This window comes from Aspergillus pseudotamarii (assembly GCF_009193445.1).
Source record: "Aspergillus pseudotamarii strain CBS 117625 unplaced genomic scaffold BDV38scaffold_12, whole genome shotgun sequence".
Taxonomy (NCBI): domain Eukaryota; kingdom Fungi; phylum Ascomycota; class Eurotiomycetes; order Eurotiales; family Aspergillaceae; genus Aspergillus; species Aspergillus pseudotamarii.
Window position 1 is genome coordinate 342,847 of NW_022475026.1, and position 24,972 is coordinate 367,818.

The 24,972-nt window shown below is 49.6% G+C and overlaps 10 protein-coding genes across 10 annotated transcripts; 3 read left to right on the forward strand and 7 right to left on the reverse strand.

Moving 5' to 3' along the window:
- Positions 1 to 142: 142 nt before the first annotated feature.
- BDV38DRAFT_290510 (sugar porter family MFS transporter) lies at positions 143 to 3,138 on the reverse strand. The gene is made up of 8 exons (XM_032061500.1): positions 2,433 to 3,138; positions 2,344 to 2,382; positions 2,231 to 2,292; positions 2,047 to 2,174; positions 1,804 to 1,993; positions 1,354 to 1,750; positions 795 to 1,273; positions 143 to 732 (listed from the first exon to the last, which is right to left on the reverse strand). Exons 1-8 carry the CDS (start codon positions 2,479 to 2,481, stop codon positions 487 to 489), a joined length of 1,590 nt encoding a protein of 529 aa, XP_031916334.1. The 5' UTR covers positions 2,482 to 3,138; the 3' UTR covers positions 143 to 486.
- A 745-nt stretch (positions 3,139 to 3,883) lies between these two features.
- BDV38DRAFT_280268 (uncharacterized protein) lies at positions 3,884 to 4,345 on the reverse strand (the record flags this gene model as incomplete). Its single annotated transcript, XM_032059263.1, has 1 exon — positions 3,884 to 4,345. One exon carries the CDS (start codon positions 4,343 to 4,345, stop codon positions 3,884 to 3,886), a length of 462 nt encoding a protein of 153 aa, XP_031916335.1.
- A 1,139-nt stretch (positions 4,346 to 5,484) lies between these two features.
- BDV38DRAFT_28152 (Zn(II)2Cys6 transcription factor) lies at positions 5,485 to 7,306 on the forward strand. Its single transcript, XM_032059570.1, has one exon. It carries the CDS (start codon positions 5,540 to 5,542, stop codon positions 7,208 to 7,210), a length of 1,671 nt encoding a protein of 556 aa, XP_031916336.1. The 5' UTR covers positions 5,485 to 5,539; the 3' UTR covers positions 7,211 to 7,306.
- Positions 7,307 to 7,824: 518 nt separating this feature from the next.
- Positions 7,825 to 8,652, reverse strand: BDV38DRAFT_280270 (uncharacterized protein; the record flags this gene model as incomplete). The annotated part of the gene is made up of 1 exon (XM_032059264.1): positions 7,825 to 8,652. One exon carries the CDS (start codon positions 8,650 to 8,652, stop codon positions 7,825 to 7,827), a length of 828 nt encoding a protein of 275 aa, XP_031916337.1.
- Positions 8,653 to 9,192: 540 nt separating this feature from the next.
- On the reverse strand, positions 9,193 to 11,179 carry BDV38DRAFT_280271 (ATP-binding protein; the record flags this gene model as incomplete). The annotated part of the gene is made up of 3 exons (XM_032059265.1): positions 9,193 to 9,522; positions 9,578 to 11,055; positions 11,122 to 11,179. The coding sequence occupies 3 exons, from the start codon at positions 11,177 to 11,179 to the stop codon at positions 9,193 to 9,195; spliced, it is 1,866 nt and encodes a 621-aa protein (XP_031916338.1).
- A 605-nt stretch (positions 11,180 to 11,784) lies between these two features.
- BDV38DRAFT_28158 (uncharacterized protein) lies at positions 11,785 to 13,689 on the reverse strand. Its single transcript, XM_032059588.1, has one exon. The coding sequence runs from the start codon at positions 13,594 to 13,596 to the stop codon at positions 12,511 to 12,513; it is 1,086 nt and encodes a 361-aa protein (XP_031916339.1). The 5' UTR covers positions 13,597 to 13,689; the 3' UTR covers positions 11,785 to 12,510.
- Positions 13,690 to 13,928: 239 nt separating this feature from the next.
- On the forward strand, positions 13,929 to 15,689 carry BDV38DRAFT_280273 (uncharacterized protein; the record flags this gene model as incomplete). Its single annotated transcript, XM_032059266.1, has 1 exon — positions 13,929 to 15,689. One exon carries the CDS (start codon positions 13,929 to 13,931, stop codon positions 15,687 to 15,689), a length of 1,761 nt encoding a protein of 586 aa, XP_031916340.1.
- Positions 15,690 to 15,749: 60 nt separating this feature from the next.
- On the reverse strand, positions 15,750 to 17,616 carry BDV38DRAFT_28127 (major facilitator superfamily domain-containing protein). Its single transcript, XM_032059503.1, has 5 exons — positions 17,163 to 17,616; positions 17,070 to 17,109; positions 16,689 to 17,013; positions 16,005 to 16,632; positions 15,750 to 15,945 (listed from the first exon to the last, which is right to left on the reverse strand). Exons 1-5 carry the CDS (start codon positions 17,492 to 17,494, stop codon positions 15,810 to 15,812), a joined length of 1,461 nt encoding a protein of 486 aa, XP_031916341.1. The 5' UTR covers positions 17,495 to 17,616; the 3' UTR covers positions 15,750 to 15,809.
- Positions 17,617 to 20,780: 3,164 nt separating this feature from the next.
- BDV38DRAFT_290517 (uncharacterized protein) lies at positions 20,781 to 23,683 on the forward strand (the record flags this gene model as incomplete). The annotated part of the gene is made up of 8 exons (XM_032061501.1): positions 20,781 to 20,868; positions 20,934 to 21,551; positions 21,613 to 21,697; positions 21,774 to 22,708; positions 22,772 to 23,002; positions 23,056 to 23,222; positions 23,296 to 23,414; positions 23,465 to 23,683. 8 exons carry the CDS (start codon positions 20,781 to 20,783, stop codon positions 23,544 to 23,546), a joined length of 2,325 nt encoding a protein of 774 aa, XP_031916342.1. The 3' UTR covers positions 23,547 to 23,683.
- Positions 23,587 to 24,886, reverse strand: BDV38DRAFT_280277 (wax synthase family protein; the record flags this gene model as incomplete). Its single annotated transcript, XM_032059267.1, has 2 exons — positions 23,587 to 23,959; positions 24,048 to 24,886. 2 exons carry the CDS (start codon positions 24,884 to 24,886, stop codon positions 23,587 to 23,589), a joined length of 1,212 nt encoding a protein of 403 aa, XP_031916343.1.
- Between the last annotated feature and the right edge of the window lie 86 nt (positions 24,887 to 24,972).

Consider the following 24,972-nt stretch of genomic DNA (forward strand, 5'->3'; position numbering starts at 1 on the left):
GTCTTGTTCATCGCTTCAGTGTCCACAATGCATTCGATCACTTCAGGCCGTATGTCGTCAAGAGATCCCTAAAAGGCACTAATGCCATGTTGAAACATTGGTATTACGTCCAGTGTCTTCAGTTTGTCTATCCAGACGGCGATCTTCGGTAACTCGAATGAGTCTTCATTTGTTCGCCAGAAACGAGGGACGACATAGTGAAAGTGACAGAACCCTAACCAAATACAGCTGGGATTAGACTAACCAAGCTACGAAACATAGCATGTTTACAAGGAAATCACACCTGGCTCAATAGTGTAAAGGCATTGCTACTCGTAATTGGTATCACAAAACCAAGCTAACTAAACATTACCACAATCACGATAAGCATTCAACAAACAGCTGGAAGTGCGTCTCATTGTTCGGTATATGAACGTCAATGTAAGACACGGTAGGACAAACAATTTCATCTCTCCTCATGACAGAAGCAGAGTGTCCGGTTCCTCATTACACTTGCTTCTCTGGCGTGACATGTGTAGCAGAGACGCCAGTCGCATCGTGTGCAGGAGCAATCTTGAGATTCCCTTCTATGATCTCTCGCTCGAGCTCCTCCATACGGCTCCGCTTCTCCAGCTTGCGCCAGGCTGGGAGTCCGCTGTCAAAGACATCGTCCATTTCCTCCAGCGTGTAGCCTTTGGTTTCGGGGGCAGTTAGGAACATGTGGATAAAGGCTGCGGTGTTGAAGGCAGCGAACTGTCATACAGAAGGAGGTTAGTGAATGTCAATATTCAGTGAAGAGTGCGAATAGAGCATACAATCATGTACATCTTCCAGTTGATCGACCAGAGCAGTGGTGGGACGAAGAGGGCCAGCAGGCAGTTCCAAACCCAGTTCGAGGCGGTAGCGAGCGAGACTGCTTTGGCACGAACTTTCGCCGGATAGATTTCGGCGGGATAGGTCCACGAAGTCGGGCCGATGGTCGTCGCGAAGGAACACACGAACAGATAGGACAATGCGATAATCGCCTTTCCCACGGCGGGGTGGTCAGCGACCGTCCACGAAATAGCATCGAGCTTGGGGTCGGTATGAGGGTTGGGCGCCCCAAACCCTCCCTGCAATCCACCTTCTATGTAAAGGAAAATAGCCTGTAGGAAGAAGCCAATTAAAATCGCGGGCCGTCGGCCAAATTTATCGAGGTAGATAATGGCAGGTAGGGTCAAGGCTGTGTTGAGAATGTATTGAATTGACGCAGTCAACAGGGGCGATCCAGTGCCTGTGCTTTGCATAATATAGACTATGTAGTTGTTAGCAAGATTTCAGCTTGCCCAAGCGAGCATTGGCTGTTGCTCTTGTATTCGAATAGGTCCAACATACCGATGTAGTACATCATCACGTTCATTCCGCACAGCTGCGACCACATCTGCAAGCTCATACCCAAGATGACACGCTTAAAGATGCGTGGCTTGACAAGCTCCTGGAAGCCAGTGGCGGATTGCTCTCGTTCTAATGCCAGAGCGTCTTGGATTTCCTTGTATTCTGCAAGGACCTTGGGGTGGTTGACATCTCCTTTACCATGCAGCTTCGAAAGCACATTGAGAGCCTCCTCCCAACGGTCCTTGCTGGCGAGCCAACGGGGAGACTTGGGGAAGAGGAACATGCCAAAGAAAAGGATAAAACCGGGTACAATCTGGATTCCCCAAGGAATGCGAAAAGCAGCAGTACTCTGCGTGGGGTTATTCGGGCCGCCGTCGATATTGCTCGCTCCATATTGCTGAAGGGTTGTCAGTATAAGAATGAGGGTCATGACGATCACGGGACACCCACAATGAAATACTGAATCAAGATACCCCATGTAATAGCCCATTGCTGCAGTGATATAACTCGTCCTCGAATTTCCTTTGGTGCGATTTCAGCCTGATAAACCGGGACCATGGCAGACGCGATTCCGACGCAACCACCAGCGATGACACGACCAACGACTAGAAGAGCGATGCCATTCGAAGCACACATAAAACTGATAGACATTAGCGCAGTTAATATATATTCCACTGCGCGTGAGTCACCTACACCGAGCCAATGATCCATAGAATGGAAGAGAACTGGATCGCCCTAACTCGCGAGAAGCGATCGGCGATAAAGCTAGAGCACAGCGCACCGACGAGAGAGCCAAAAGGCATCGCACAGGTAATACTGCCCTAGCAAAAATTAATATCAAAGGCCAAAGTTCAAAACTAGGGAAACAATCGCGCACCTGCTTGTATTGACCGCTACCCACTTGGAAATAGTTTGTATACGCCGCAGTACCCAGGACACCTAAACAGAGTGAGCATACTTTCGGAACCACATTGCGACAGGATCACTTACCACTCATGGATGAGATATCAAAACCAAACAAACCACCGCCTGCGAAAGGAATCAGTCCGTGGCTCCTAAGCCAGACATAGATTGCTCACCTAGAGTGGCAAAGCCACAGAGAAAGTAGACGTTGTAGATTTTCTTCATGATGACAATTGCTGTTGACGCCCGGTCAGCGACGTAGGACTCAAGGTCGGGTCAAGCAGAAAACATGTGAAAGAAACACCCAGCGATAGGAGTCTACGTTTGTTTAAATAAATATGCCGACTGACAACAGTGAATGGAGCTTTGGGCGGCTGTCAGGGAGTCACTGGTGAATTTACACCAAATGTAACACTGCGCGGATGTCGGCTGACGGGCATGATTGGATAAGAGCGATTAAAGAGGCAGAATTGGGACAGTGATTGGGAGATCATTACCTTGTCCGAGGAGAGAGAATCACAAGTTGCACGGCGTGGCGGACGCCACCAAATAAGAGGCGCGGTTGTGATTCGACGGGAAGGGGTCGTGTCTACGAGAAGAGTCTCGTATTTCTGATCATGGGGAAATCGTCCTTCCCCGCAATTGTGATTCTGGGGTAAACAAGGTCTCTTTGAAGCTTTGCCTCTGTTGCCTAAGCCTTTCAAGTGGGACGGGGAACAAGGGAAGACTTTCCAGGAGAACATCGTGCGATGCCGATGGACAGACAAGGGAACATGGGGGAAAACACGAGTCTGGGACTGGAGTCAGTTCCAGATCTACGTAACAATGATCTTCGACTCGCTGCGACATTCTGACTCCCAGAATACGACACTGTCTGTCCCGTACCATGTGTCTCGTCAACCCTAATCCAGTTAAAGAACAAAGAAGGTGCTGATCTATGCACCATTGATAGGCGGAATATCTCCTTGGACTCTAATCGTGCCCAAGCCCGCCAAGGCTGCTTAATGCGTCAAAATCAAAACTTCCAAGACTTTAGTGGTCAAAAGGCGTTACACCACATGGTACTACGGAATAGAAAAGTAACATTAGTAGGGCACAGACCATGGCAAGTAACCAAGGGTAAAATCATCCCTCCGCTCCCGTGACAGCGAACCTTAGGGTTACATGAATGTCACGTTCAATGAATTACCTCGGTCTAATTTTCAATTTATACCCGAATCATTCCAAATCCTTTGTTGAGCAGTATGCAGGGTTTTTCAGGGACCGATATTTCTTCTTTCACTGGAGTTGTGATTGTTCAACAGGAGCAGACTGTTCAAGTGGGTTTGCCAGGCATTGTGGACCTTTGCCCTTGCCGTGAGCTATTTTAAAACGATATTGTCGCTGTGGTAGGCACACGGCCACGCGCTTACCTTTGATCATGGAGCTACAATGTGCTGATACTTCCCGCCAAGCGCTAGCATGGGTTGTTGACTGTGAGGAGGTTTGTCCTTTGATAGCGCTTACCAATACATGTAGATATGATCAACGCCCTACCCAACATGTGGGAGCACTTGTGCTCTTGTCAAAAAGAACCGTGCTATGGATGCCCGAAGCGAGACCTCCGTTCTCTTTGGGACGATGGCCTCTATATCAAACTACACATCGAGAGCCAATGTGCGGAGATAATAGCATTATCACCGAACTGGTCCAATTCCCCGCCATATATGAAGCCCTTTGTTGGATGGCTTCGGGTAATCTTGGAATCGGATAAGTGCCGATTGATGAGTGAGATCCAAGGAGCGACAGCAGGGGGGTGACCCTTCAGATATAGGCGCATTGCATCACTCTGAGCCTTGTTTTCGACGGGCTCATCTGTGGATTTGGATATATCCCGATACTGTGCTGGAAGCCTGGCTTCCTTCACTGAGAACGGTATCCCCGAGAAGACACCAGTGATGGAGTTCAGGAGATGAGTCAGTCCAGAAAAGTCCTCGATCTCAGCCAAAGTTTGCGTCAGATATGCTCCCGATGAGGGCGGCGGCAGAGCCACCCGAGCTGAGACCACCAACCACCAAGCTGCGGCTTGGATCGAGTCTAGTTCCAGCATCTTTTCAACCACATATCATTCAGCTTTCTCACGTCCAATAACGATGCACAGACCTACCAGGCAGTTCACATAGGTTCAGGGAACGGCTGCTCATGGAGCTAGTTGAGGATTGGACAGACCACCACGCAAGACAACAGGACTCCAAAGCCGCGCGCAGGTGCTAAGACAAGATCTGGACTACCCACTAACTACCTCCATGGAAGTAAATGATCAGCGACACTGATGTGGCAGTGTCTCTAACAACCTTGGCCATACCACTTTTGTTCTGTTGGTTCGGTTGTCGGGCAAGGGGATATCGACCCGTCATCCAGTTCATTCCAGCAGATCCGATCAAGGCGTCGAATAAGTATGTTTCCATCATCCATCCATGCTCTGCCGTCCTCATCTAGGCAGGCAGAGCAAGTTAGGTCCTCTCCATGTTGGCCGAGGTATGGTCCATCCATACTGCGGTCCACAAACGCTGGTGGTAGGAGGCTGTCTAAAACATAGCAAAGAGTGATCCATCAACATGCGAGGAAGAACATGGGAAGGATAAGAATAGCCTGAAACATGTTTGACGCTTATCTAGACCTTTTCCCCCATGACTGAACCACTACATTTTGATAATCCGGCGTACGTTGCCAAGTCTTCTATAATTACTAAACGATTGGGCGCCTAAGGCGCGCAGGGTGACGCGTTAGACCTTCGGCACCTGCCCACGGCAGACAAACCGGGCAAACATCGGCAACTCTGGGGCAAGAACTCTTCAGGCCATCGGAGCTACTCCATAGTAAATTATCTGCTGTAGATCAGCATTAGGGAGCTCAATGTCTGGGTATTTTAATTATTTGGCTATTTTTGACCGATTGAAAATACTTTCCTATCAAAATAGTCCATAATTGTTAAAGAATATTTTCAATTTTTTGTAGATTAGCATCTAAGTTTAGGCTGAGTTAAAATCGACATTATATATAACAGCTCGTGAGGCCCTCAAAAATTAAAGTAAGCACGTGCATACTAGTGCTGAGGAAGGCTGAGCCTCCCCACCCCTGAATCAGTTCAAAGTTGTACTAATTTCGGACCCTGGCGCAGCTAACAACCCACCATAGCTGGCCTATACCATATGTCAGCTTGTAGTATATGAGTATATAAGGTTTTTGGCATGGTTTGAAAGGCAACTTTTCAATATACTACTAATTCTCACTACTCGCCCGGATGACTCGAAAGCAATCTTGCCAGAAGCGGTCCACAACAGGCTGTCGCACCTGTCGGTTCGTTGATATATGTACGCTCAACTCTATATTCCAACCTACTAACGTCATCAACAGGGCCCGACGCGTTAAGTGCGATGAGACACCTGGTACCTGTAAAAGGTGCAAGGACTCTGGGTGGAAATGTGAAGGATATGACTTCGCTCGTTTATCTAACCTCAGGAAAGAGGATCGGGGAATAATGTCTTCGCTTACCCTCTACCGAGCCTCCCAGGGTCTCCCCGGAGTCGGCCCCGAAGAGAAAAGGGGATTCGCTTTCTTCCAGCACTTGAGCATCCCGAACTTGACTGGTTTCTTCAACACCAGCTTATGGACCAATCTTATTCTACCCATGAGCCACGAAGAGCCCGCTGTGACCCACGCCCTCGTGGCAGTCAGTGTGCTGCATGAGGACATGGAGGTACGAGGCGTCCCACTTGTTCGAGAGGACCTAGCGTGTCGTCGCCATCGATTCGCGTTGGGGCAGTATGGGCGCTCCCTGGCAATCTTGAATAAGCGGCGCCATTCGCAGGATCCAAAATTTCGCGAGGTCGTCCTTACCTGCTGCTATCTGTTTGTAGCATTTGATTTGATGCGCGGTCGATATGATCCAGCAATGCGACATCTGAAACAAGGCCTTGCAATTATTGAGGAGGCTCACAGCTGGGAGAGTCCCGAGATGGTCTCTACGAGAAGTCCTCCTATAGCGAAGCCCCTTCAGATAGCACTGACGCGCTTCCGCGATCACAGCTACTTCTTTGGCCTAAACCCGAACCGCTCTGCTATCGGTGATCAGGCCCCACTGTCTGAATATGGGTTTAGCACGCTATATGATGCCCGGAATGCGCTAGATGACGTGGTGCGTGGTTTGATCGTTTTGATGATAGCGGAGAAGCAGCTTGCAACAGATGATCATGGAGCGGATCGACTTGTTGCTTTGTTCAAGATGAAAAGAGATATAAAACGCCAGTTTAACCAATATAAGACGAGGCTCGATTACTCAGAATCTCACTCGCTGCACATCCAGGACCAAAAGGACTTGCGAGGACTTAAAATCCTCCGATTACATCACTTGAACTATGACCTTGTACTTGAGTCAGTTTTGGTTGAGGATGACCGCTCTCTTTTAATTAGTCATGTGGACGGTTTCCGGCAAATCTTGGATCTCTGTGAACAGATCGCAAATAGCTTCCAGGATAAAAGTGGCTCTCACTCCCGACCCAGCCTGGTGTTAGAAATGGGCGTGAACGCTTCCCTGTTCTTTGTTTTTTGGAAATGCCACGATTTCAGCCTACGCCTGCGGGCACTGACACTTCTCGAGGAATGGCCGCACCGAGAAGGACCGTGGGATTCTCGTCGGCTCGTCACCTTTGCAAAGCAGACGTTGGACCTGGAATTTGATATGCTGGCTTCTTCATCGGATCCCCAGGCACCAATGCGTTTAGAGATTTCCTCCTTAGAAGTACGGGATGACAAAATGGAAAGTGTCATTGAATATAATATTCGTGGACAGAGTCAGGAGGTACTAGGCCAAAGAAGAGTAGTACTTCTTGACGAAGAGGCCTCCGGAGACTCGACGCTGAGCTTTTGCTTACGCACCCAGAGATATATCCACTCAATCAATAGTGCATGCTGAGATTTTACTTATACACTGTTTAATGCGCCTGTACCAACCCACCTCACCCCTTTGCGTACATTCATAGCTCGAGGATCGAGATTAGGTAATTGGATACGTGAATGCTGATATAAGACGCTGGACCTAGTCATCCATGATAATACTGGAAGGCCCTGATAGAATATATTCAGTCGTAGCATCTGAAATATTTGATGGGGTTAGTGAACATCCCTACCGTGAATGATAAGGGTATGGTATCCATAAGATCAACTCCCAGCCAAAGACCTTTGCCACAGTTGTCATACTCTGCCTTGTGCTCCGGGAGCTCTACTGCATCTAGACTGAGGTATCTGACTCAGATACTCCATAGTGGACTTTCGGTTCCTTGCACTTTCTACACCTTAAGTCCTCATCACGTCTGCAGTCTGTCTGGTAGTATTCTATACTCGGACCTGATGACGTAGACCTTTCCATTTAACTACGCATTAGAAACAAAGCAAGAAATTAAGGAAGAAAGAAAAAATTGAAAGCAATTATCTCATGAGTGAAGTTGAGTCTTTCGATCCATAACATCCAGACGTCTGCACACAGAACTAAAAGGAGCCCCGAATGCTAGCAAAGTGAACAAAGCCCATTCACGACGTCTCGTCATAAATAGTCTCCCGCATAAGACTAATAAGGTCATCATCCGAAAAGGCGATGGTCGCATCCTCAGTTATACCCGGAAGGTCAGGCATTTCATCCAAAATACGCTCTAGCGGTATCATCAAGGGCGCATGTCGAACTCTTCCACTTTGATAGTCCACACTGACCTCGTGTGTACATTCGGCAACGCCATCTCCATATTCCCAGCATTCAAGCACAATCTCACCAGTAGAGAAGGCTACTACCAGGACAAATCGGGTGAGTCCGGAGGTATTTTCCAGCCATAGACGGGCATCGACTCGAAGCGCATGAAGGGAAGTTCTATCCCCAAATTCCATGACGAGGGATGGGTAGCTGTCGGGTTCTCTGCTTGTAAGCGGAATATAGGCCTGTTCTGCTTCGAGCTGCAGTCCGTTGCGCGTCGTGTATATCGTTGGGCCGACCTGAGAGAGAATATCCGAAGTGAGTCCGTGATGCTGTTGATATTTACGAATATAGAACCTTTGGTACATCGTTGCGCTGAGCTGGTCGCATAGCGGCGATTTGAACTTCATGACGAGAGTATTGTATGCGGGAAATGCGCGGACTAGGAACGTACGGGGGCGAGTACATGCCCGCCATTTATTGAACTCGAGAAGGTCAGCGTCGGACACCTGTGTGATTGCCATGTATTGTTCGCCGCCACCCAAAAAGGACTCCAGGTATTCCCTGATGAACCCGACAACTGTTTGGAGGTCTGTGTAGACCTCCACAACCACATCGTGGCTTTTATACAGATCTAGAGGATGTTTCTGGGATGTCGGGTCTAGCCTGGTCATTATCCTGGCCTGTATAAGTTCCGGGATCTCTGAGAAACCAATAATTATACTCTTTTGATGTCTTGTAGTACTATGGCGTAGGTATAATCTGAGCATAGTCTACACCTAATATAGCGAAATGGGCTTTCTGGGACTATAGTGGGGGTAGTGAGGGTAGAGACGTATTCATCATGGTGAGCATGATATGAGTTGCGTAATGGCCTCAGGACTGCTCCATCCCATGGCACTGCGGCGTAGTCCATGGCTCAAGCAAAAGGACACAGTCGTCAACACTATATGCCTCGACCGAAATCCAGGAAACCCGCTTTGAGGTGGATAAAACTCGAACTATAACCACAAGACTCAAACACACCCTGCTTTTCACAAACCGAGAAAGCGATAGAACTACCTGTCAAGCAGTATTTCCCTTACGGACTTGGGCAAGATACGAAATGGGTCACAAAGTACAACTGTTCGGAATATGCTTTCATTAGGAATGTCATGCAAATATAGGATTCCTCGTCATTAACATGTCTGAATTGCACCCAAGGATCGCCACAATTAATCCATCTCATCCCTCAGGTTCGCATTCTTTGGGACCCGCAAGTCCAAAACCGTCCGAATATGATCATATCCAAGGTCATGATCCTGCTCGCGTGCCAGAAGATGCGCCGTCTTCAGTATATTTTTGATTTGTCGACCATTTAGCTTCACCTGGGCCAGGTCGTTCAGCTGTTCCGATGAGAATCCCCCATTTTCGCCCAGGAATTGTGCCCAGATTTGACGTCGTGACTTGGTATCGAGATCAGGGTACCGAACCGACACATGAATACGCGACTCGAAAGCTGGATCGATGCTTTCGGCACGGTTGGTCGTGAGGAACAAAATACCCTATCCAAGCAATCAGCTCGACTCGTCATCCGTTGGTATTCATCAGGCTACTTACCTCATAATATTCCAACAATCGCAAGAAGATCGAAACCAACTCGTTCCGCTCCAGATCCGTAGAATTGCGCGTCTCCATAAACACATCCGCCTCGTCTAGCAGAAGAACTGCACCCCACTTCGGGACCATGCGAAGGATATCTTTCAGTGCCCTTTCGACATTCCCAGCGGATGTGCCTAGGTCTCCTGCACTCAGGACATAAAGAGGAACCCGCATGACCTCTGCCACGCTCTCAGCCGTGAGCGTCTTTCCTACGCCCGGCGGGCCGCTCAGCTGTATGATCACCCCCCGACCCTTGCCCTGCACGACATCGTCAAAGGTATCCATCTGCTTTGACTGAGCCTTTGCGATAGCCAGAATCAGGCCTTTCAGCCGCTGCTGCTCCGCCGGCAGGACCAGCGAGTCGAAAGCCCGTGAGTCCCAGACAATATCCCGTACCCCTTCGAGATATAATTCGAGCCACTTTTTGTCCTTGAGGGAGTACCCACGTAACGTAGGAGTTGCCAGAAGCCGTTGCTCATCGTTGAGGGTTTTCATGCAGCCATCGACTCTAGTTGAGTCATCGGGGTTGAAAGTATTGAAGGCCTCGCCGTCAATAATTACCCGGCTCTTGACGTTGAGCTGCATGTCCTGACCCATGAATTTGGTGAATCCAGGCCCTTCGTACTGCTTGTAGTGATACCCGCTGTGTTCCTCCCACAACCTTCCCCGGGAAATTAGATTGTCCCGTACGGTGCCTACATTCGGGTGAAAATGTAGAGGGAAAACAGGTAGGGCAGTGATTGGCATTGTCCCTTGGAACGGGGGAATGCATTGGCTTTTCTTCCTATATCCAAAGCCACTTCCATCATAGTCAACGTACTTGGCGGACACAACAAATACTCCTTCACAGTTGGTCGAGGCCGACACCGACTGGAAGACACGTTCATGGTCACCATAAATACAGTAAACATGGACTCCCGGTTCAAAAATTGTCCAGAGTAAATCGTGAGTGACCACGCCGTTAAGGATCAGATCCTTCCTGCGGGTAATGGTCTCACAAAGCTCTCCCTCTAGAATGTTATAGAGTAGGTCGACCACAGACTTGGTCTTGGGGTCTTTGACTTCCTCCCGAGCTTTTGAGAATTCCTCCCACCGGTGGACAAACGGCATGAAGGGCGGTTTAAACTCAACCCGCTTTAGCGTCATTGTCAGACCGGGGTAGTTCTTGAAGACCTTGGCCAGAAATTCCTTTAACAATTTACTCTGAACCACGATGGAGTGGATCTGTAGGGGTTTCCGGCCGTCGTAACACTTCACATTTCGCACCAGGAGTGCATACTGACCGGACTCAGTGTCCTCGGCCGGGACAGTCAGGTCGTCAGGGTACTCCTTTGTCCACGTTGTGCGACCCCTTTTGTCCGGCTTAGACTCGTAGAGGTTATGGACCTCGCAGATGGAACCGGTAGGGGCATAGTTCACAGGCTGAGACTCTGGGTCTTATAGGGTATCAGTCTGGCTCTTTCGCGTATTGTTGAACAGCTAAAACATGAAAACCACCTGACCTGTTGTCGTGGGAGCGCCTCTCTCGCGTGTAGCTTCCTCTTCAGAACATGACGACATTTCGCTCTCGCTGTCGCTATTGTTAGATTCTTGATCCGAGTCGTACAGTATATACATCGGGCTCAGGATATTCCCAGAGCAAATCAGTTGGGTTCTTGAGAGGTCGCGGATAGTCGTTCTCTCTAGGTATATGAATATGGTGGAAGGGCCAGACAGCATTTAAGTAGGCTATGAGCTGCACGGCGCATTCCAAATGCTCTGCCACACACCACTCCCATTGTTGTACAATGACTCAGTCATTGTGTATGTAACGGTAGCAGGCACCAGGCCCTTGCCTAGACTATTTAGTTGCCTGAGCAATGGACAAATCAGCGACCAGTAGTTATGTTGGTCGCCGATATGAGCCTCAATGAGTCAGAGACTCCCACTGTCTGCTAATCAAAACCTGCTAATCGAGGCAATCAGCCTACTCGAGAGAGGGGAGATGCGCACGGAACTACCTTGAGGCTCTTCCAGTAGGTTGTCATTGGACGAAGGAATCACGTGCCTATGCAAGGCCCTGCCTGGTTTGTTTACCTAGTGGGGAATGTTCTCCACTAGGTATCCAATTAATTACCATTGTGGATAAAGCCTTGTGCAAGGCATAAGCGAGGATAGTCTTTTTTCTCACAACTTTCCGGCCCTTTGTGTTGTGCCATTGAGTTCCACTCCGACCATTTTATAGACCGGTGGAACACTCAAGTATGAATCAGTGACTACGGTCATTCGCCCGCCCAGACCGACAATTTGACACGGCACTGTCTATGAAAGATCGTGGTCGTCCAAAACACAGAAAGTGTTCTTGATTGTTTTATATCCAGAAGGGGACACGGGTTCGCTTGCTGGCCTTTCCTCAGCTTATCTTGTTCCTTCGCAACGATTGCAATGTTCCTCGAAAACCAGGCACAATGGGGAGAATCCACCAGCCTGTCTGAATCAAAGTTTTGTCAGGAGTAAACGAACTACCCAGAAGCAAGGGAATAATCGGGCAACGCGAGGAATTTGGTACAGAATATATATTAGCAGCTCAGCGGTTAAATATTTTCCATCACTCTTTGGCAGGCTCAGTCCATTTCAAAATTAATAACTCGAATACATGACTTTATCCGAACTAGCAGACGGAAGCTTGCGTTGACGTGTTTCTTATATAGTCGTATTAGCACAACTGAGCATCTTGTTTGATATGATTCCTATCCCAGCGCACCATCACTGATGTTTTCTTTCCATTTTTTCCACCACAACAACCCCGATGTACATCTTAAATTGTTACTCACTTTAAAGTCTAATTAGCCCTAAGGAGACCTTAGTCACTATCCATAACAAATGGAGATCTCCCAGACCAATCCAACCTCTCACCCCCGGGCCTCAAAATACCGATACACCACCACAAAAGCCTCCAACCAGGCAATCTCCCTGTCATCATGAGCCTCATACATCCTCGCCAGACCCTCCCCGGCATAATTCCACGCATCCACGGGACCCCTCGGAATAAAATAGAAAGAATCCCCCTCCTCCTCTCTCGCGATCCTAGGCAACCGACCCGCCTGCTTACCATCATACACAAACTGCAACCCTTCAACCACAACCCTCACCACACCCCCCACCTCCCCCAAGCCCTGAGTTTCCCTCATCAACCTCTCAGAATCCACCTTCTCCTCCGCCGCTAACTCATATTTCACCCCAACCCCTTCCAAACCCCGCAAAACAACCCCCAAAGCCCGATCAAACGGCACCACGGCAAAAAGCTCATATGCAAACCACGACATGCCTTTCAACCGTCCCCCCCGAAGCAACGATTGCCATTGCATCTGCTTCTCAGTCCGTCGCAGTCGCTGGACAATATGTGGAATATTCTTCCGCCGCGTCTGACTGGGATCGATCATTTTCTTCACAATATCAGAATTCGTCTCCAGCAAATCAGCTGCTTTACGAAGCTGACTGGCTTTCCGCGTGTTTAGTTTCATCTGCGCGTCTTGGATGGCGGTCCAGCGGGCTTCTAACCCGTGGATAGTAGATGAGTCCCATACAGCGGGCAAGGCGGTGTAATGAGCCAGGACGGCCCGTTGCCAGGACTCGAGGTATAATTCCTCGATGATCCGGTGGTGCATGTAATTTGTGATTTCCTTATAGTCTGATTGGAACGTCTGGGTGTTTAACGCCAGGGGCGATGATAATGGTGCTGCGGTGAGGTTGTGGGCGGTGCAGACTGTGCGGTATAGATCGGCCGTTTTGCGGACTTCCTCTAGGATTTCTGCATCGTAGTGCACGATTCGGCCCAGGCTTGGGTGGGTGAGGATGTCGGTGTTGATGTGTGCATCGTTGTAACAGATCAGCCGCAGGATGTCCCAGATCCGGATGTCGTTGAGGATTTGATGGGCGACTTCTCTGGGGAGAGTGGCGAAGGAAGTAATGATTTTGTTCAGGGTCTGAGTGGGCATTTTGATATTTGCAAGAGTAGTAGTAGTAGTAGTAGTAGTAGTAGTAGTAGTAGTAGTAGTAGTAGTGACCCCTTGGTGCTCGATCTATGGGGTGGGTGGGGATATATATATATGGTCAGAGATTATGGATACATACTAACAGAAATACGAGCCCTAATAATGGGGCCAAAAATCGAGTGACTCACGAGACGATCCACTTCCCCCCACATCGTCTTTCAACCTTGCCTCAGCCTCATTGCCCGAGTATATTAAGAAATCCATATATAGTCTACGCCCCTTCCCCAACGATGGGTACAGAAAAATCATTCCCAGATATCCGACCTGCGACAAAAATGCCCCAAACAGAAGAAGAGAAAGACTACACCGAATTCATCCAAACCCAACCCCCATCCATAATCGCAGCATGTCTACGCCGCGACCAACTCCTGTGCCAGGAGAACCATCTCCCCAGTCCACTGGCCATGCACCTCCCAACCCAGCCTTGTGATCTCCTCGACGAAATCTCCAAACACCTCATCCCCGAAACCTCTATCCCCGCCCCAATCCGCAGACTCCAATGCCAGGGCATCATCAGCGGAATCAAAGCCTCCGTAAACCAAATGAGCTGCATCAGAACGTGGACAAGTGAAGACACCGAAAAGGGAACGGGGATCATCCCCAGAACGAAGGACTTCCAATCCGCGCTCCGCGTGCTCGAATACCTCCAGAAATACCCCTCCATCTCCATGCTCACCAGCACCAGTCCCTTCCCGGATGTGATCTCATCCGTGAAAACCCAATTGGCATTCGAAGCTGGTCTCCGGACTGTGACTCACCTCCACACAGCCCATAAAGACAGCCGACTCGACGCGAAAGCGAGTTACAAGGCCCGCAGACAAAAGCGGACTTGCTACATGTGTCATTTTGAAATCAGAACGGACGAAGCCCACAATATCTACCCGTCCCTCTGTCGCCCATGCGGGTCATTCAACTTAGCCTCGTCGGCCATTTCAGCACCCCCGAATCTCAAATTACGAGGTAAAACGGCCCTGGTAACGGGCGGACGAATCAACCTCGGCTACGAAACTGCGCTACGGCTGCTCCGCTGTGGAGCCAGTGTCATCGTGTCATCGCGGTATCCCCGGGACGCGGTGGTGCGGTATGCGAGAGAGACGGATTTCGGGGACTTTTCATCCCGGCTGAGGGTTGTGGGGGCGGACTTTCGCACGGCTAGAGATGCGTTCCGGCTTGTGGAGGTTGTGAAGCGGTTACTGGATGATTGGGAGGGGGGTGGCAATGGGAGAACTGCGGACAGGGCGCTGGATATTCTGATTAATAATGCGGCGCAGACGTTGACGGATCCTGTGCGCTCGGAGACGAGGGCTATTGTGAGGGAGGAGCAGTTGGAAGGAGAGGTTGGGGAGCATGGGGTGATGGCGGATTATGGGGAGCGGTATGTGCCCAAGCTTCGGGGTGGAGTGGGCAGTGCTTGGGGTGGCATTGAGGATCGGGTCCGGTTGCAGATTGCGGGTACGGCCGAGTCAGAGTCTAGGGAAGGCCATGGAATGGTGCAGAAGGGTCTGGGTCCGGATGGAATGGCAGAGGATGACTCAAAGTCGTCGTGGACGCAGCATCTGGACCAGATCCCGTATGAGGATGTCATTAGCGCGCAGGCGGTGAATGCGCTGGTCCCGCTGATTCTATGTCGGGAGTTATTGCCCCGAATGGGCGCGACGGAGAAATCGTCGCGGCCTTTGGGATACATCGTGAATGTGTCGTCCCGGGAGGGAATACTGGAGAGCAGGACGAAGTCTGCCAGTAAAGCCGGTCACCATGTTCACACCAATATGTCCAAGGCCGCGCTGAATATGATCACGGAGACCGAGAGTGAGTCGGCGTGGGAGCGGCATGTCGCTATGAATACGGTGGATCCAGGCTATATGAGTGCGGCACCGGAATGTCAGCGGGCAGACGGCTGCCCGATCGGCTTTGAAGATGGTGCTGCCCGAGTTCTGTGGCCGATTGCGATCGGAGAACGCGAGCACCGGGTGATTCGTGGACGGTTTATGAAGCATTTCGGAAATCATGATGCGATTATATCGCGAGGAATATAATTATATCTTGATTGCCTGACCGTGATAGAGTTTAGAGTTATCACGGGCGAAAAACATAGATTTTGCACACCAAGTCGTTCATATATCATCATATAGTGGCAGAGCATGTTCATATCAGCTTCATGCCCTATCCCTTCTTTGCTCCCTCACCCAGAAATACCGTAGCACAAACAGCATGATCAACATGCAGACATCCAGCGCCAGATTCCAATTATATCCAATCAAGTATCGGGGTGCATCCACCGTCTTCCACACACTGTCAATCCAAATTAGCATAAGCATCCCCCGACCCACACACATTCTCACAACACTTACAAAAGCGGGATCCAAGCGCCAAACGTATTCCCGATCGTATTCATCGCACTGATAACCAAGGCCCGCTCCTCTGCACTGCGTGCGCAAATCTCGTTCGCCCAGGCATAGATGATGGCTGCAATCCCGTCCGCCGTGCCGGACAGGAAGAATGCGAAGAATTTCAGCCCTACCGGAACATTCCATATCGCAAGTACGAGACAGGCGAAGATATTCAGCAGCGCAGTGATGGCGATCAACGAGACCTTGGCGTCGTAGATATCAGAGATCACGCCGCACACGATCGAGGCGACAATAGTGACGGCGGGCGACACAGTGGTAATGGTGTTGATAGATTCGACGGAATACTGTTCTTCTTTCAGCCAGAGAGATAGGCCGCTATTCGAGGAGACCCCATCCGCCTGAGAGAAGAAGAAGGCGAAGCCGACGAGTACCCAAATCCTCCATCCCTTCAAGATGGTGACGATTCTGGGGATCGTAAATGGCTGACGAGGTTCGCGGTGTTCGGCAGCCATGCGTTCTTGTGCTAAGCGAATCTCGTCCTGGGTGAGATAGCGGGAGTTGCATCGGTCTGGGGTACTGGGAAGTAGACATAGACCGAGAAAGGCGATGGGGATAGTACAGGCAAAGCCTAAATATCTCTGTCAGTGGGTACATTTATGATGAAATGGTCACGATACAGCTTACAGATGATGTATAGCCATCTCCACCCTTTGATCCCATACCGACCATCCAATCGGGCATAGGCGCCGGCTTGAATATACCCCGAGCTCATGCTGCCTACCTGGCTCGCGATGAAAAAGATTGCTCCACGACGTGCCAGTTCGGACCTTTTATACCAACTGCCCAGATACCATTGGACAGCCGGGAAAAAGAACCCACCCAGAGCGCCAACAAAGAACCGAAGGGCATAAAGCTGGGTGACGCTGCTGGCCTTGTACTGAGCCAGTGTAAACACACCCCAGAACAAATCTGCAGCCGGGAGGAAATAGTTCACGGGGCAGCGGGTCATCTAAACTGTCATATTAGTCCTCGTTCATGCGCACTCATTGCCAATAGGCAACTAACCGCCAATGTCAGAGGGATCTGCATCGTGATGAACCCAACCCTGTATGACCAATTAGAAAAGTACATCCACCTACCACCTCGTAGAGCACTTACATATACACTGTGTTGAGATAATTCAGTTGATTCCCATATAGCTTCAGATCCTCTTTCATCCCGCTCACATAGGCCGTACTCGTCGCCGACGAATCCAGCACCTTCGCCCAATGGGCTAAAAAGAGGAAGACGATGATCAGGCCGTCTAGCTTGAGTATCAGACGACGCTCGGCTGGAGTATCTGTCGGCGCAAACCATTGATACCATTTTTGTCGGTCGGGGGTAGGCTGTGAAGGTCGTTCTAAGCTCCCTTTGGAGTGGCATCTTTCCACATCCGACGTCTCTGGCGGAGAATCTGTCGTAGGGGTTGCCTTTTCAATTGGATAAGACATGGTGCATATGGAGTATGGGGTTTTGATCAAACGCTAGTTACACGTGTTGAGCACGTTCCTCGCTTTTCTGCATGTCTTGTGCAGTTGATTATGGTTCTGATTCCTAGAGAAGTACTCTGAATTTCTTTTTTTTTAAATCGTGAAAGCACGCCATCGCTCGCATTGGTGGCGAGAACAAGTCGGGAACTTATGCATGGCTCTGATGTTGCGACTTTCCCTTTCTGGGGTAGGACTAGTACGTAGCTCGTTTTGTTCAGTCATCAACCCTAGAAGTACCGATGGAGACGTGAGGGGGTCCAAGATTTAGTGGCTTGGGGGTTAGTTGTGCTTCACTAGCTAATTAACTAGTTAGTGAGATCCACCCTGAGCTATCTCATCCACACAGAGCATGTGGACCAGGGAAACATTCATTCGTCGCGTCGTGTATGATATAAACAAATGACACGCGAAGCCCTCATTGCTTGTATTGATGACTAATACTGTCTTGGCAAATCATTAAAACAGAGATAGAGGGGTTTTTGTCAGTTTCACCGACAGTCTTGTATGATCGGTATTTTAATACAATGTACTGATAGTATAGTTGTCTAAATTAACTTATTTGAACAGATTTTCTTATCTCTTGTCAGTATCAACCTACGCTCAAGCAGTACAAGTCAGAATAACCTATGTATTCAGATTGTAGTCCGAAATAGCAAGCTCAAGATCCCGCTGCTCCTGAATATACAGAAAATAACCATAATAAAAGAGTCCGGTTCTCTACCACAATTGACAATGCTGCCACGGATATTACTGATATCACAATCACTGAAGCTTCTAAGTGGAAGGACCTAAATCTAACTAGATTAACTATTCTTTCTAGAAAATCGAGAGAAGACAGACCACTAAAGAACAGCTAAAATACCGAAAGCAGAAGCAGCTATTATACAGATAGATAAGTTTGCTTATAGAATATAGAACTAAATACTTAGACACTGGCAATTACAATAAAGCTCGGAGAAGAAATCGACTCCAATACGTAATATATTGGAGCTTATACATTCCCTTCTTTAGCCTGAAAGGCATGTTGCTGGGAGTCGTGATCCGATGCATCATACATCGACTATTCATACGTACGCAGGCCTATTTTATGGAAAGCTGGAGATACAAAAGACTACTCTAGTCATTAACGGTCTCAAGTCAACTATGGGATCGCTCCATATCCCTCGCTATATCGACTCCTACCGCCGCAATAATGCCGGACTTTGACAAAGTTGATAAGGATACGGAAATAATACATTAAAGCAATAAAGAAAGTAACATCTAATATACTATAGCTCGATACTCTTATATAGACTACAGAGTTGTCCTACTGTCAGCAAATTCGTATGCTGAAATGGATTGTTAGATATGCCAGCTGTGCAGGAATGTACTGAAAATCAAAGCAATATATGCGTCGGAACCCTGATACGCTGTAAGTATAAATTATTTTTGCACCTGGGAACCGTCTCCAGAATCTGGTGTAAATTGCAGGATGCTTGCTACACCGGACCTAGATGTATCCTCTAATTTCGCTTGTCACAAACTTCGGAGGGTTGAATGAAATTCCAGAGGAAAGCGCTTGTAATAACAATCCCGAGGACGGGAAAACTTCCAAATGCCTCCACGAGGCTAAATGGCATCACCGCATTCGTTTCTACTGGCAACCTCAAACCGCTGTATGCAAAGAATGGCACGCATACATAGAGCCAGCAAAGCCCCCACATAAACCCTGGGATTCTCGCTCCTCTGAAGTAGAGAGTTCTATTCGATTGCATTGTGAAGACGTCTTCAATCTTCATAATCACGGGATTTGAGATAAAAAATAGGAAGACCCACCCCAAAGAGTCAAAAACTCCAGCATACGCGGCACTGAGCATGTGGAGAAGTCCAGACAACAAGAACACCAAAACGGTCTGCATAATATCCTGGCCCTGGCAGGAGGATGAAATGCGCCGCTTGAGGCGTCGTGTGAGGTGCCCACTAATGGTCATTAATGGCCAACGTAATAACTGGTGCCAATATGTGCTATGAAAAATTAGACACGAGCACAGAATACTGAATATAGTAAGGCTCAACTATGAGCTTCTCGCCACGGGGCAAGGGGGAGGGGCAACCGGGACGAACAAGACAGCTTACCTCCAGAAACGTCGGATGCTGGACATTTGGAACTGGTCCAGGGACCCGAACAGCGGTGGCCAGTCCTTGGGGGCCGTTATCCCCAACAGTACAGATGTAGTTGCAAGTACTCCATAGACCATTGCAAAGAGCAATCGCAGATTCGCCCCTAGGATACAGGCGAGGGGTAACCGTGATGCCCACTGCTCCTTGGTTGAAGCAAGACCAAGAAGCTCCGCTCCTGGCGCCAACGCATCCGGCCAACTGTGGTGAAAATACCGCAAAGCTCCAAAATTCAAGAGATCAAGAGCCATGTACTGCCAACCAAGGACAACCAGGCTTTCTGCAATATATCGGCTTTTCGGAAGTTCGCGGCGACGCGGTCCAATTTTCACCTCCCACGGCGTCCCAATCCCACGGGTACTTGTCACGCAGTTCAAAGCAGCACAAAGGCGGAGAGAGTAGGGACAGGGAACGGAGTGGACTAATTGATGGATCTCCACCTTGAGAATCAGGAACAAGCTAAGTAAATGGAGAAGCTTGACCGCGCAGGAGAATGCAATGACTCCGCAGAGCAATGGGGGGCCTTGTAGAAAGGAAAGCAGCCAAAGTTCGAGAGCGGCGAGGATGAAAAGCAAACATATACAAAACTGCCGTAAGGGTGATCCATGGGTTGTAGAGGCCAAAGCAGCCGAGGAAACTATGTACTCACAGATGATAGTAGCTAACACCTGGAGGGAAGACATGGGTAATGCAGATTTCTTGTAGCTTCGTCTAAGTCCAACTTGAAGAATCGGCGACGAGGATCCGAGCTGCAATGCAGGATCGCCTGCCAGCACAGTGATGTAGGCGGTCCAAACAGGAAGAAGGAGGATGCTGGGGGAGCAATCAGAGATTGGACGGAGCTCAGTAGTCGTTCGGCTGTGTCCAAGGCACTTTCTGTCGCAGGATGACGTCCGGCAAGATGCAGAGCCAAGACAATTTATGGTGCAGTTCCCTCCGCCTCTCTATGGAATGGATCTCAGCCCCTTGCATGAATCAACCATGGGTGTTCTCAATGTGGAATAAGCTTGCCCCTTTCTGCCCATCCACATACCTTATAAAATACACGCTCTGAACGTTCAAACAAATACGCAGCTCAATACGGGCCAAGATGGAAGATTCATCCAACAGTACCTGCTTCTCAGGAGTGCAGGCTATCCCCTTATCTTCCGGTGATTCGTGTCAGCCTGGATTCTACTGTACGGTCGTTGCCCTTCCCAGGTCATTTAACTCTCTGGCGGTATATGAGAGTAACATATTCTAGGTCCAGCAACTAGTGCGCACGATCCGCCGGCATTTTGTCTCCCGTCGCTGGACTGTCTTCTAACCCGACTTCAGAGTGGTGGCGAGAACTTATGCGCCAGTGCCCAAGGAAAGTTCGAACCTGTCATATGCAATGCTGGGTTCTACTGTCCAGCTGGCGGTAAGCAGAAAATCCAGTGCCCTCGGGGGCATTTTTGCCCACTGGGCACGGTGGCGCCCTTCCCGTGTTCGGTCATGTCAATATGTCCCGCAGGAAGTACTTACCAAACCCCCCTGTTGGGATTCTTTCTTTGCTTTCTGCTTGACTGTTTGATGATCGGGATGTGTGTGGCTTCGCGGACCCAATCGTCGTTGAGACAAATGATGCAGCCCCTGCGCCTAACCCACCTACACCCGCAGTCTCGAACCGGAGAGAGTGAAGCACAAGCCGTAGTCTCTCGCTTGGAGCTCCGAGATTTTTTCAACCCCGAATTGGTGCCTGATGGTGGTCTGGTACTGAGCTTTACCAGTATCGATCTCCATCCACGCCGCTCCCCTCGCAAGGTCTTGTCTGGACTGAACGGGGCCGTCCATTGCGGTTCAGTCCTCGGGATCATAGGGGCATCTGGCTCTGGGAAATGTGAGATCTCATATTTCTGGCTTCCCAGGGCATGCCGAGACTGACTAAGAATGCATTTTAGCAAGCTTTGTTAATATCCTTTCCGGCAGGATACGGCCCACAGAGGGATGGGTCTCGATAAACGGCCAGAGAAGCGAACCGAAGCAGTAACTACCCCTGCGCCTTCATATAATAAGATCTCACACACTGACCGCTATGCCTTGTCTTTTTATTGGGGAATAGACTACGAGATTTGATTGGTCTCATTCCTCAGCATGATGCCCTCCTGCCGGATGCCACCGTCCGTGAAAATATCATATACTCTGGGCGTGTTTTACTTGGTGGTCGGCTGTCTGAGCGCCAAATTCAGGAATACGTAGATTTTCTGATATCATCCTTGGGACTAGAAGATATCCGCCATCAATTGGTCGGGGGCCTAATAAACGAAGGGGGCCAAGGTATCTCCGGAGGTGAATACAAGCGCGTGAGTATCGCGGTCTCGCTGGCTGCGGCGCCGCTCGCATTGATTCTCGACGAGCCAACCTCAGGACTGGATGCGACGGCCGCCCATTCGCTCATGAAGCTCCTCCACTCAATCTCAAGGCAGGGCATCATAGTCGTCTGTGTGATCCACCAGCCACGCGTGGAAATATTTCGACTTTTAGATGATCTGCTCGTGCTGAATGGCGGGGCCCAAGTCTATCTTGGAAAGGCTGCAGATGCACAGCCGTTCTTTGAGAAGGTGGACCAGAGATTTCCAGCCGCATCGAATCCGGCAGACGTGATACTTGATATTTTATCAAATGGTTTTCCGACTCCAGGTGAGGAAAAGTATCCCGCACAGGAATCAATAAGACAAAATCCGTCCCCCGGAACTGGCATGACGGAAGAGGCCCTGGCCACGCTCCTTCGAACGGTTACGCAAAGGAGAGCGTCCTGGACTCGCCAACTATGGCTCGCATTCTCCCGGGGTACGACTCAGCAGTGTCGACAGACCACCAGCCTTGCTCTGGAGATTGTATCCAGCGCAGTGACTGGTCTCATGATTGGCCTCGCAGCGTTTGAATCCAGAGGCCACTTCTTCCAAGGGATTTACCACGATTCATATGGTTTTCTTTCCAGTGCAGTGGAATACCGTCTGATAGCCGAGCAGGGCTTGTTATGCTGCCTGGCGATTGGTACGGCCCTCTTTCATGTTCACCGTTTTTCTCGCCCATGGGCTCACCAAGCATGAACTGCAGCTTGTGCGGCTGGGCCTCCAAGTGTGAAGATTTTTGGAGAGGAGAAGGTCACATTCTATCGAGAGGCTCAGTCCGGTCATTCTCGCAGCGCTTATTTCATAGGGAAAAGTCTTGCCGTCAGCTTCCGAATGCTAGTAGCAGCGTTACATTTCACATCGTTCTACATGGTCTTAGCGGCCCCCATGATCTCATTTGCCCTCCAGCTTGGGCTAGCCTTGCTGTATTTCTACTGTAAGTGTGGATGCTTTGGACATGGGTTGACACATGAATGACTGCTCGTTTAGGTATCTATGGGCTTGGATTTGTTGTGTCAGCGGTCACGCGGCGAGAGGATGGACCCCTTCTGTGCATGCTTCTGAGCCTCATCATCTCAGCCCTGAGTGGGTGTGCACCTCGCCTGTCAACAGTGCGGAGCTGGCATCTGGAATGGTTCTGGTATTCGTGGCCAGCTGTAAGCTTTGACTCCCCGCCTGAGACCGAGATGAAAGGGAGACAACCCCAGACTGACTCTTTGTTGTTGTTAGACCTGGTTTTCAGAAGCATTCTACCAGGAGAACACGGCTCCTCTGGCATATCTGTATAATGTCAACGACGCTGCTACGTTTACTGGCTACCGGATTGGTAGGACAACTGTGGATTTGTGGTATGTCTATGTTTGTGCAGCTCGTTGCAACGCAAACGCTAACCTCGCAGTGCTCTCCTGTTGATCGGGACACTGTATCGTGCAGTATCCTATGTTCTTTTCATTTTCTGGGGCTGGGGCTCACAGAGGTGATATGTCGTCTGGCACTGGTGACTTGGAGTGCACGTATAAGCTATGAGACCTTGACATGGAAGTAGGTCGAAGTAATCGGCTCCCCAATCTCCAGGGACCTTTTCAAGATCGGATACGCCCATGGACGCCAGCTCCAGAGACAAAATAGCAACACCCAGACATATCCAATCAATCTCTTCGCACTTGTAATCCCTTCCAGAACTGGATATCTCTTGGATAGGGCCCCAGCCACATCCTCTAGTGCAAAGGCAAGAGGCTGAACCGGAAAAAACACCAGGGCACCTGTCTTATTTAGAGGTATACCGATCGCCAGATCAAAAAACAGATGAATCAGACCGGAAATTAAGAAGCAGGACAGGTAGCGCACATAGCGAGAGGTGATTGTGCCCGGGTGAAGACCCAGCACGGAGCAACTGATAGAGTCAGCGCAAGACGTGAGGAAACGGCGGAACGTCTGGTGCCAAAGCCGCCTGGGTCGATTGGGAGCTTGTTAGCCATTACTTGCGGACAATCCAGAACTGGTCACTTAGCTTTGTGGGCACCCACCTCCAGAACCTGCGAACTGAGCACGCTTCGCGAACCGATCCTTGAAATGGGGGCCACTGCGCGGGAGATGATACATTGAATAGGACTGCGATAACCGCAAGAATGGTATAGACAGCCTTTAGTAATAGGAAGAGGGTCGTAATAAAGAAGAAACTGATATGGGCGTGAATAAGGAAAGATTCCCCCGAGCGGATGGACAAGAGACTGTTCTGTTCCAGGAGGGAAAAAAGATCGCCTTGATTGGGGAGTCGGTGCAAGTAGGACCCGACCAGAAATTGCAAGACGGCTATACAGAGAACGTAGAAGATGCTTTGAAATCCCTGCTGAACGAATCGTGATTTTCGGCAAACCCGCCCCGCTGTGCTATCGAAGCGATACACCGCAATCTGCCACTTGGTATCGAGACGACGGAAGTTACTGGGAAGTGTCAAGGCGAACCATATGGCGTCCCCAAAGCTAGCTGACTCCCGCCCCTTCTTCCACTTTACGTGCTCTGTGTAGCTGATGCGGGAGTGCAGTAGAATGTCAAGGCTGTTGAAAACCTGAATCCAGGCGCCCATCGCCAGGATGCCCCGTACAGGGATGGGGACCTGAGTCGTGTGATGAGCGGCAATTTGAATGCATACGGCAAGTCCCAGAATGGCCACCATGGTTAGCACACGCAAGGGGGACATGCGCGAGGTGAAGGTAGTCACAACTCCAAGCATGAGATGTATCACAATGTACAGACCGCCCATCTTGACGGTGGCTAGAACGTGTTGATCATACTCCAGCAGGAATGGGTTTAGGGCCATAGCGACAGGTTAGGAGAGAAGAAGAAAATTAGAAGTGCGAAGGACTGAACTGTCTTCAGTGTTTAATATATCCTGATCGGCGAGGC

Coding starts and splice junctions, on each gene's coding strand:
- BDV38DRAFT_28152 (XM_032059570.1), top strand. CDS start 5,540: ATGACTCGAAAGCAATCTTGCCAGAAGCGGTCCACAACAGGCTGTCGC.
- BDV38DRAFT_28158 (XM_032059588.1), bottom strand. CDS start 13,596: ATGCCCACTCAGACCCTGAACAAAATCATTACTTCCTTCGCCACTCTC.
- BDV38DRAFT_28127 (XM_032059503.1), bottom strand. CDS start 17,494: ATGTCTTATCCAATTGAAAAGGCAACCCCTACGACAGATTCTCCGCCA. Junction 17,014..17,069: donor AGATCCCTCTGACATTGGCG/GTTAGTTGCCTA, acceptor ATGACAGTTTAG/ATGACCCGCTGCCCCGTGAA. Junction 16,633..16,688: donor GAGATGGCTATACATCATCT/GTAAGCTGTATC, acceptor AGAGATATTTAG/GCTTTGCCTGTACTATCCCC.
- BDV38DRAFT_290510 (XM_032061500.1), bottom strand. CDS start 2,481: ATGAAGAAAATCTACAACGTCTACTTTCTCTGTGGCTTTGCCACTCTA. Junction 2,175..2,230: donor GTAGCGGTCAATACAAGCAG/GTGCGCGATTGT, acceptor AATTTTTGCTAG/GGCAGTATTACCTGTGCGAT. Junction 1,751..1,803: donor TCTTGATTCAGTATTTCATT/GTGGGTGTCCCG, acceptor ACAACCCTTCAG/CAATATGGAGCGAGCAATAT.